This window comes from Eretmochelys imbricata, chromosome 5, assembly GCF_965152235.1.
Source record: "Eretmochelys imbricata isolate rEreImb1 chromosome 5, rEreImb1.hap1, whole genome shotgun sequence".
Lineage (NCBI taxonomy): Eukaryota > Metazoa > Chordata > Testudines > Cheloniidae > Eretmochelys > Eretmochelys imbricata.
Genome location: NC_135576.1, coordinates 39977273 through 39989027, shown reverse-complemented (window position 1 = coordinate 39989027; position 11755 = coordinate 39977273). Strand labels below are relative to the sequence as shown.

Below are 11755 nucleotides of genomic sequence, written 5' to 3'. Positions count from 1 at the left end.
CAGTCATTTAACATTAACAACTAGTCTGTTAATTAGCCAAGGGTGGATCAAGTCTCTAATATGAAAAACAATGACATGCAGAAAACAGAAATGTTCCCTGTCATTCCTGCATTTGTTTAGGTAATTAATAAATAATAATAATAATTAATTAATGTTATTTCAAGCTGTCTTTGTGTCTAAGGCTTACAGATAATTATTTGAATTGTTTTTATCTCAGCTGGGCTTTTCAATGGGAATTATGAGGAAGACAAAGACTAATTACATTTTGAATGAACGGGCAAGATCCTGGTGCTGTCCTCTGATGAATAACCAATGACCTGAGGTACTGGATTACAGCATTTTATGAAATCAGTCATAAGAGACTGTTAATTTAAATTAATTACTCAACATAGAGGGAAAGAGATACCATAGATTTAGCCAAGGGAGAGAAAAACAAAAACTAAACACAAGAACATTTTCCTGATTATAGTAAGAATTTTGCTAATAGGGTTAGAATTTTTGATCTCTAAGAAGTCACTCTCAGCTCTGCAAACATAGTTCAAGAAGTACCAAAATCCTGTAAGAAAGAGTCTGTTCCATTTATTTCCAGACCAGTGGAAATCAAGGTTAGCATAGCTCTCTTAAGAAAATGAAAGTTACTTACCTGTAACTGGAGTTTTTTGAGACAAGCGTCTGCATGGTGGGATCAAGGCACCCATGGCATCAGCTTCCAGAACCTTCTGGAATGCTGTGTCCATTGGGACCCTTTGCCCCTCCCATCATGGAGGGTTGAAAGGATACAAAAGGAGGAATGGCCCCAACCACCCTTGAGTTCCTGTTCCTTTCTAATTCATAGCAACCAAATCTCACAACTTTCTAGGATTTGCCTATCACACATTTCTTTTGAGGGATGATTGGGTATGTTCCATACGCAGAACAAGAGTTAATGGACATACAATTACAAAACTACCAAAAAAGCAGTGTTAAGCATGTATTGCTGGAAACAATTACAGAATAGTACACACTCCCTCAAGACATCTCTGTCATACAGCTCCAGAACTATCCATTTATAACATAGCATTGTATGACATGCAAAAAAAATTTGTTTCGAAGCTCATTCTCCTGGAAAGCGGGCACATTAGGAATCAGCGAGGTATTGTTTTGACATTAAAGACCACATATTTTTCAAAATAACTTTTTGTTAATTTTGTGATTGCATTTTAACAAAAATACTCTTAGAACTTAGGGTGTTTTTGGCGCTTTGAATTAAAAGCTATATTTTTATCAAGGGATTTAAATAAAGTAATAGTTAACATAGCTATTTTAGTAAATCTGCTGTATCAATACCTAAACTGAAAACCCATCAGGAGGTGGAAAGATGTGCATTCTGTGAGAATTTCTATCTTAAAAAATATTTATGCCTTAGTATTTATCATCACATTAACAGACATAGGCATTCTACAGAATATGTCAGAAAAGCCTATTTAATATGTTCTATTTAAATTTATTTTAGAATGTGTAATGGAAATATATTAACGGTGGGGGTGGGGGGGGGGAAATCATGCTAAGTAGCTTTTAGCCTGAATCATCAAGCACAAAAGTTAAATCTTTAGTGAAGAATTCAGAACCATAATATTGCCATTTACAATTCACAGCACTGTTATACCTTATAGGTACAATAAGACTCTTGAAGGATGTATGAATCTCTAAACTATTGAGAGTGTTTTGAATACTTAAGAATAAAAGGATACAGATTAAGACAGTCAGAGCTGAGATATCTTTGGAAAGTTTAATTGAAACTTTACTGTTTTTGTCTTTTTGGAAAAATCAGCATTTCCAGCACATTTTCAGTTCTATAAGATTACAAAGGGGCAGTAGGTTCTCCAGTTACATACTGTACCCAGGTTTCTATACAAAATTCATACTGTACATTTTGCTACCATGTTTTCAACAGTTTCCTTTAAAAAAAAACCAACCAAAATACAACAATCCACAACTAAAAAGGGTTTTGACAATAGAGGGCAGATGGGAAATGTAAAGCACCCCCAAACCCTCAAAAAACCAAACCACCCAAAAACAAAACAAAAAACACATTTTTTCCTCTCCTGGGGATGAGGACAGGAAAGAGGGATGGACAGAAACTTTCCTTTGTGTCACTGACAGAGCCCTGAACATTCCTTCCTCCATCTTTCTTAATTTACCATTCTCATCACCATTCATCGTGTCTGAGCCGAAGTTAAAGCTCACTGAAGTCAAAGGGCTACGGATCGGATCCTTAATCTTCTGAAGAGGGCACTATGCAGCAACACAGAGCATACCTTTCACCCCAACTTCTTGCAAGGCTGGTAGTATATACCCACAATACACTCAGCTCCCACCAGCCTGAGAGAAAGAGACTAGGATCAGAAAATGAACTTGGGTCTCTGATACAGGACAGAAGTGCATTACCCCAACATCTTTGGGTTCTTACACTACATATTTAAGTAGAAAACATGTCTGCAGAAAATAAAATAAGACAATTTCCCTTTTCGAACAAGTTTACCCATACGTGGATCAGTATCATGAAAATAAAACATTTGGCTGATAAATCTGTTTTCTTTTCAAACTGGTGTTTATCTCCCCAAGCATGAAAATCTTACGAATATGTATGTATATGGATGTATGTAATATATAATATTAAAATCCAATTAAAGACAATGTCTTTTAGTCTCCTGCTGCAATAATTTCACTTGTTTAAATGGCTGAGCAGAATTGGGTTTTTTTTATTATGGTGTAATAAACAATTAAAAATGTAAGGCAGCCAAATTGAGCTGTTGTTACACAAAATATCTCCAACATTAGCCCTCACTTTTCCTCAAAGTGTTAAACACACATGATTATCAGATAATGAAAACATTTCTTTTTCTATTAACAGTAAATTAAGTAGTTGTTTTCACTGTACACATTACCCCATGCTATTCCTCATATATATAAAATTACACTCTTGTGACACAGGTTTGTAAACTCTAGTTAGGAGCCAATTTACGTTTATTGTGTCAATCCTTCAGAAAGAAAAAAAATCAGTTTCACTGTCTCCGCTTCTTTATTTTTTACACAAGTTATTTTTAGCTTTTAAGCAGGTTTTTGCATGTAAGATGGAAGGCTAGGTGTTTTTCCCTATTTTTGAACTGGAGAGTTAGAGATACAAAATCTTGTTTCTGACTCTTTAGAAGCCTTGCAAGAATTCTTGTAGTTGTGTGACTATTTCTGTATCCACTGTTTCCATAAGTGCCTGAAAGGCTTGTTCTCCCAGTAATTCTTGCTGTGCCTTTAGCTTCTCATAGACGAATTGCTGCAGCGACACAGTGTGTACAGGGTCCTTCAGTGCAAGCTGTGGAAAACAGATAAACGCAAAAATATAGTAATGCAGGCAAGAGGCAGTCCCAACACACCAGTGACTCATACATCTATTTTATAATCTGAGCTGGAGTAATAAAAAGCTTTTGCTTTCCTTTGTACTTGTGCTGAGAAATGGTCTCACTGAGTCAAATTCTTCCAAGGAGAACTCAGTTACCTCCACAATGAAAATTAATCTGTAGTTTCAAACTAGTTAAATGACCATTCTCAACCCATGGACTCAATCTGCTAAAATACTTTGCACTTCTATAACTTCTTCCAACTATTCTTATACTTTCAATCCCAACTTCTTTTCAGTGATCTCTGTATAGCAAATGTTTCCGCACCTGTGTACATTAGTTTCCATATTGTAAAAGACTTTGCAAATTGAAACACATTAGTTATTTCTAATGTGTAGTAATTTCACGTGTCTAGCAGTTTTTGTAATGTATATGCTAAGATAACACCATCAAGTCTTATTCATTAATATATATTAATAATGTTTAGATATATACAGTAGAAACTCAAGAGTTATGAACACCTCCGGAATGGAGGTCGTTCATAACTCTGAACAAAACATTATGGTTGTCCTTTCAAAAGTTTTCAACTGAACATTGACTTAATACAGCTTTTAAACTATACTATGCAGAAGAAAAACGCTGCTTTTAACCATCTTAATTTAAATGAAAAGCACAGAAACAGTTTCCTTGCCTTGTCAATTCTTTTTTTTTTTTTTAAACTTTCCCTTTAATTTTTTAGTGATTTACGTTTAACACAGTACTGTACTGTATTTTTTTTTTGGGGGGGGGGGGGTGTTTCGTCTCTGCAGCTGACTGATTGCGTACTTCCAGTTCCAAATGAGGTGTGTGGTTGACTTTTCAGGTCATAACTTTGGTGTTCGTAACTCTGAGGTTCTACTGTATGCAAAAAAGCAAATTCTATACTACACCCATTACCGCCAAGGTAACTTTTGTTCTCTGAGGGTATTGCTTTTGAAGATCTATATTGGTAGCGTGCATGCATTGCCACACAGTAACAGAACCCATTTCAAAGCAATTAGCCCTTCTGGATGGGAGTGCATGACCCTATGTTCCAACGCTCTGGAATCAAGAGTATAAAGCCCTTAACCCCAGCTGTCCCTCTGTTCCTCTCTGATATGTCTGCTAGATTGGAGGATGGAGTTTTCTGTGAGTGTCAACCATATGGAAAATTTGAGTAGTCTACTATTTTGTTATTTAAATCTTTCAGCCTTAGAAAAGGTGAGATGGCACTGAATTTCTCAAATGTCATGTTTTTAATTAATTTTAATTAATTAATTTTAATTAATTAACAAAGTTGCTTGTAAATACTCATAAAAATCATTCTGAACTCAAATAGCAAGTGCTAAAAGTTTGGGGCAGATACACTGTATTCTTCATACATAACAAGGAGTTCAAATCCCCGCTTTAGGTACAAAGCGCAACTGAACTTTAAACACTGGATGCACGTGTATAATAATAAATGCATTCTATGGAGTGACATTAGACGTTTTCAGAATCCACTGAATACTATATCTAATATTATTGATTTATACAATATTTAATGTTACTAAAGTGATTAATCATGAAAAAAAACCAACGTGAGGAATCTCACAAACCTAAAAGTACCAGACAATCCAAAGTGACTCTTAATCTACCCACTCTGCCTAGAAGAGTGGTCCCCAAACTGTGGGGTGCCCCGCCCCGGGCGAGGAGGGGCACAGATGAACGTTCGCGGGGGGGAGGGGAGCATGCAGTGGGCCCAGGCCAGCCCCCATGATGGGTGGGGAGGGAGCATCATTCTTTCAGCCCCACTCCGCCCCCAGACCAGCTCTGCCCCCAGCCTCGCTCCTCCCCCACCACCATTCAGGCCCCATTCCTACTCTGCCTCCAGGCCCGGGCTAGCCCCCATAGGGGGCAGTGAAGGAGCACCATGCTTCCAGTCCCACTCTGCCCCCAGACCAGCTCCACCACAGTCCTGCTCCGCCCCCAGGTCCACTCCACCCCATGCTCCACCCCCAGCTCAGCTCTGCCCTCATTCCCTCTCTGCCCCCAGACCAGCTCTGTCTCTGCCCCCAGATCTGTTTTCAGCCCAAGCTCCGCTGGTGAGGAAGCCTTGGCTGTCCAGTAATGGGCTGGGGGGAGTTGCACACAGATTCTGTTACTGGTAAACGGGGCATGACTGGAACAATTTATGAACCACCGATCTAATATCTCGAGGCCAAAAATGACCTTCAGTACTCCAATGAATGCTTCTTATGTTTGAGCTACAGTCTTTTACTTTTAAAGATTTACAGCTTGGAGTACTACATTTGATTTCATTAAAACATACATGCTCCAAATAGGTATGTTTGTTTTTTGTAAATTTAAAAAACCTCCACAGTGGGAGTTGATGTGCTTTAAGCATGTTACAGTATTGTCCAATATACGTTAGGATTTTTTGTACCCGATATCCAGAATCAATCTGAAAATTGAATTTTTAAAGCTCTTTTCAAGGATTTCTAGACAAAGCCCATCAGAAATCATAACTAATATATGATTATAATGATTGCCAAAACAAATCACATGGGCACCAATGCAGATCTCCAGTGTAATCAATGAGATTCCACAAATTGGAACACATTAGCTATTTCAAATGTGTACTAGAGGCACAGTGGTACTTCTTTGTGGATCCTTTCTCAGGATCATAGAATCATAGAATATCAGGGATGGAAGGGACCTCAGGAGGTCATCTAGTCCAACCCCCTGCTCAAAGCAGGACCAATCCCCTTGACACTAATAATGGGGGAGGGAGGTTAATAACTACTTCTCAGGTATTATCTTTATAAACCAGATTAGTACCTGGCTTGAGGGAGAAATCCGAAATCTACTTCACACCATTCTCTTATATCTGAAGAAAATGTCCTTCCTTATGGAACTAAAGTCTTGATCCCACTAGGTTCTGAGCATTTTGGCTTTGAACCAGCAAAGCATTTAAGCATGAGTAGTCTCACTGGCTACTTAGGTTGTAAGGGGCAGAGTGCAACTTTTCCTTATGTGTGTGGTAATAGTACCTAATACAATGGGGTTCTGATCCCAGATACAGGTATTCCTGAATGTGAGCAGAGTGGAAAACATGTACTTTCCAATTTTTTTTTTAAAAAGCACTACCTTTTTTCAACATCTTTATTACCGAAATAGGTGAGTGATAGGATTGACAAGGGCTGGCTTCTTTCTTGTCAGTCCTACAATCCCACTGCTATCCTTTGAGTCCCTGATGAAAGTTTCTTTGTTCCCTTGTCACTCCATGGGTGACAAATTCCACCATTCAGAGCCACTGTTTACTTCTTCAGGGAGATTTAACATGTCACGAATGTAGACTTACCTATAGGGTGACCATATTTCCCTATGCTGAATATGGAACACCTGGTAAAAGTACTCGTATTCAAGCGAGTTCAACGGCAATCAGTCAGAACTATGCAGTACAAACATTCAAATTAACATCAAGTTGACTGAGCCCCTGTTAAAAAGAAATTCTGCATAGTTGGATTCTTTTTATTTATCTTCTTATCTTTAAGGCTTTAGGGTTCACACGGGCAGGGGTGACACCCCACTACCCCACCACACATGGGGAGAGATGACACACACACACTCCAGTACACCTCTTTCACACAGGGTGGGTGGTGGTGTGACCAATCCACCCGACCCTCCCTGCCCGGTGCTCTCCGCACTCTATGCCTAGCTGGGCCTCTGGGACAGACCTGCCTCTCCTGGTACCTAGCGTTGCGGCTTCCCAAAGCAACAAGTGGGGGGCACACAGGGTCACATGCCCCCTCCCCCCAGATTTCTGCCAGGGTTCACACCAGAATGTGGCCAGCAGCAGCCTTGCGGGAGGGAAGAGATGGGAGCTACTTCCAGGTGCAGGGAAGGAAGAGCGGGGGAAGGGATGACCTGGCCCCTGTCTTTGTAGAGCTCATCTCTTCTCCCCTCCCCACCACTACCCCCTGTGGCTGGAAGCAGCTTGTCCCTTCCTGCCCACACAGTGTCAAAAGGCAGCTAACACCTCCAGGCTGCTGCTGGCCACTGACATAACCCAGCTGCTTCCAGCTTCAGTGCGGGCAGGAAGGAGTTAAATCCTAAGGATGCATTGTGCACCAGGGCCCAGGGAACCAGACTGCAGGGGCTTCAGCAAACCTGTCCAGAGATACAAACTTAGATACAAACTAAAGGCTGCAAATCAGCAAAGCACTTATGTGCATGCTTTAATTTTAACAGTGAGGTGGCTCAGCTGGGGAGGGTGCCTAGGGGACGAAGCATCCCCGCACTCCCTTTGGGCAGGAGCAGGAACAGGTTGGAAATTGCTTCCCACCCCGCTCCAGAGCTTAGCTGAGGGGTGGAGAGGCTTCCCCATGCCAGCGCTGTGCAGGGCTCTGGCACATGCAGGGCTCAGCTCCTCCTGGCCAGTGCCCCAGGCTGGAGGGTGGTGGGCTTGGACTTTCCAGAGGCAGTAGAGGAAGGAAGGAGCCTGCTGGCCAGGCTGGTGGTGAGCTGAGCGCTCTGTCCAGGGGCTGGTTCTCCACACAGCACTGGGAATGTGACGTACCCCACCTGGGGGGATATGGAAGGGTAGTGGGACTGGGGAGGGTGAAGAGGTAAAGCAGGGAGAAACTAGCGAGAACAGGAGCACACAAAGGGCCAATGGGTGGGCAGCAGACTCAAAACACCTTCTGAGTCATCCAACATTTCCCTGACAAATGCTGGAACTACATGAGCACCTCCTCCCTGCTCACACCATTTAACAAATGAAAAAAGTTTTAGCACACTCAGGGCCTCAAACACTAGATTCAAGCTGTGTAGAGCAAGGCGAATCACTTACCAGCAAGCATTTGATCTCCAGTACGAGCTGCATACACCTCAGAATCTATAAGAAGGACTTGCAATGTGATTTGTCTAGGTGAAAAGCACCCTGACAAATCACACTGGTACCAAGTTCATTTGGGGGAGTCCATGTCACTTGCTGAGCAACAGCACAGAGCTGCTGATCTATGGTCTGAATGGCACGTAGCTGTCCAACAGCTGCTGACATTTCCTTACGTTTCAGCATTCTGGCATAGACTGTGGCCATGACAGCTGATTGGACATCCACAATAAGTGCATATGCAACTGCTGTGTAGGTGCTATTCTTTGTTGCAAGCTTGTGGTTTAAATCAACCCAAAATAGAATCACCTTGAGTGTTAACAATATCACCATCATTTTGCTATTGGTCGGAGGTAGTACTGTTAAAAGTCACCAAAAGCGAGCTCAACTGGTGTTTATTTGTAGGTGACAAGAGTTTATTTTCTCAAGTACTTTTTCAACTTTTCATTGGTTCTGGACGTGTTCTAGGTTCTCAAATGCTGCACACTGTATAAAAGACTTGGGTTGCCCAGTAAGAGTAGGTGACTCCCTTCCCACCTTCCATGATATTTCTTGTGACGCTGGACTATCTGCAGACTGTTCTTGAATTACTATTCTAGACGATGAATGGAAGGTGCTTGTTCCATTACCGGCCTCTGTAGTGATGTCTATACTATCACCTTCTTTATGGATGAGATTACAACCAACACAAAGTGGTATAATTCAATTTGGAATTAACAAATCTACCTGGAGTCTTTCTATTTCAGTTTTTACAGGATTAGTGATTAACCGACTCAGCTCATCATCACTGATAAAAAAAAATCCATGGAAGTGTAGTATCTCTATTAAATTCATGGTGTAGCTGTGCGGCAAGGCTTATGTGCAGTGGTGTCATAATTTTGGACCAGTTAAATACTATGTACTCTAAAATTTGAATGTCTTCTGAATGAGGATACTCATTGCTAGCTGAATTATATGGCTCTTTATCTATCAACCAAAGGACAAACTTTTGCTCCAAGTGGGGCATAAAAGTAGCTGACCTCTATAAACTACAATCACCTGGCTTTAGATAATACGGAGTCTTTCCTTCTGCCTATTTCAGAGTGAAGGATTGAAGCAGAATTATATAAAACCACTTGTTCATTTGAAAGCTTCTCATCAGGCTCACTCGCCAGAAGAACATTCACAAAATGTGAATTTAAATTCCTGTTTCAGATTACTAGCAGTTTGGATAGCATCAGTTAATGTTATTGAACTGCATAGAACAAGGGTAGACTTGCTTTGTCCATGCTGTGCATGGAATGAAATTGCAGAACATAGTGTCTTCCTAATTTTGCCTGTAATTTGCTACTGGAATAGCTTGCACTTTCTACATCTGAGGGAAGTAGGGCTTTATATCTTTGTAGCAGCTTGGAGAGAGACGAGCCTTGTTGTACATGAGACCATTGTCTAGCTCTTCCATCACCTGATAAAATGCAATGTCATCAGGTGAATATATTGTTGCAGTGTAACTGGATGGTTTTGCTTTATGATTTGTTTTACGGACCTAGGAAGAAAGGTACGTTGAGTGATAAGCTGCATTCTTAGCAATCAAGTCTTCCTCAGATATTCTGCACTTATGTCATCATATTTTCTTTGAAGTGCTCCCTCCCTTTGATTGGTTATTCTGAACTGAATATCCTTACAAAATCTGGACCCTCTTTCCAAGCTGAATTAAATTGTTAGCAACCGTGGTACTAGGTTTGCTTACCTCCATGTCAGCTTCATGCACATGAATTGTGCTCACCTGGAAGTCTAATATACTAGTGAAGCTTAATTTTAAGGTTCAACTTTCCCTGGGATGTAAGGCAGCTAGGTAAGCCAATCTGTAGGAGATCCACCAATAACTCAGTTGCTAGGAATCTTTGGATGAGAAATTTAAAATGACAAGAATGCTAAGATTGGTTAAACTAATCTCTCTGACAGAATAACTGATAATTTCTCATTATTGCCTAGAGAGCTGAGATACTATTAATAAGTTACCAGTTACCGTACATGGTAAAGTGTGAATAAGTTGTTCCTTACAGGTCTCTGTTCAGATGACAGTTATATGAAAGGCACTTAATATTATTTTTGTAAAGCATTTTAATATTTTGTATAGCAAACTGACAGATTTGAACAATTTGCATATATTTAAACTGCACCGTCTCCTAAAATATTGTGATTTTGTATCAAGAATTTTTTTTTCCTAAAGTTTGTATTGAAATTGACGTTTAGTTAGGGATCTTTGTTTAAATTTTGTGTTGTGATTTTATTGAAATTATTGCATTATATGAATGGAAACTTTTCTACATGATCATAAAATAACAAGCTTGGTAATGTATATACACCTGACAAGACTCTTTGTCTTCCTCTGCACATGAATCAGGAAAACTCCCCATGGGAAAAATAAATTTGACATGTAATTCAGATTGAGTATCTGGTTTCTATCTAGTTCTTCCACAGACCTCCTGTGTAATCCTGGGCACTTAATTTCTGTGCCTCATTTCCCACACGGGGATAAACGTGGGGAATAATACTATTTAATTCTAACTAACATGTGTTGTGTTTGGAGATCTTCATAAGGTAGGCCCTACAGAAATACATATTATTATTGTTATAATTGGTCTACTAAATTGAATTAGGATATTCTTAATAAGGACAGCAACTTAAGTGAGACATTTTCCTGAAAATTGAACTAGCCTAATTATAATGTACGGCATTGATTGTTACTTAATTGGGACAGCATTAGCAAAAATTCTGCTCAGTGAGGATTCAGTCAGTGTCAAGGGGTTAAGTAATATTTACATTTGAAATGCTTAGCCTTCGAATTCAGAAATGGCCAAGGAAGGATTAAAAGAAGAAATGTACTGAATATCAGCTCAGTATCAGCCTTTTTATTCAGTTCAGTGTTAACTCTCATTATAAAGCTTTTCAGGCTGTTTATGAAAAAAAGATTATCAGAACAACTGCTTAATCACGATGACAGACACTCAGTAAAGGTTTCCCAATAAAGCAGATACCATTGTAGTTGGCATATGAAACACTGCTGCACAGCTTTCTAACAGGCTGATAAATAGTACTTTTAATGTTGAAACAAGTAATCTTTGTCTAGGTATTTATCGGGCTACCATCAATGTAGTATCTAAGTACCTCAAAGCAGTTACTAATTTATGATGATGCCACTACTCTGAGGTCAGAACTGACTCAGAAGTGTGCACTGGAATCAAGTCACTGAATCTGCTATAGCTCTCATTTCCCAGTTATTTATATTATGAAAGCATCCAGAGGTCATGATCAGGATTGGGTGCTGTACAAATATAGAAGTATAGAATATAGAAGTCCCTTTCCCAATGAGCAGAGACAGAGGGTGAGGTTCTGAACTGAGCCTCTTAGAGACCTAGCACAGAACTTGCAGCACACAGGGAGAAAGGTTAATGTGGCTTTAAGCTTGAAAAGAGATAAAATTCATGGGGTTTTTTTAAGCTTA

General features: G+C 39.9%; 1 protein-coding gene across 4 annotated transcripts in view; it reads right to left on the bottom strand.

The window, feature by feature from the left end:
• Positions 1–1600: 1600 nt before the first annotated feature.
• IPO11 (importin 11) overlaps positions 1601–11755 on the bottom strand; it is a 311009-nt gene continuing 300854 nt past the window's right edge. For all 4 annotated transcript variants that reach the window (XM_077816907.1, XM_077816909.1, XM_077816906.1 and 1 more), the window contains exon 31: positions 1601–3349. In XM_077816907.1, the coding sequence (XP_077673033.1) occupies positions 3185–3349 (165 nt within the window). In that variant the 3' untranslated portion in view covers positions 1601–3184. The remainder of the gene's footprint in view (positions 3350–11755) is intronic.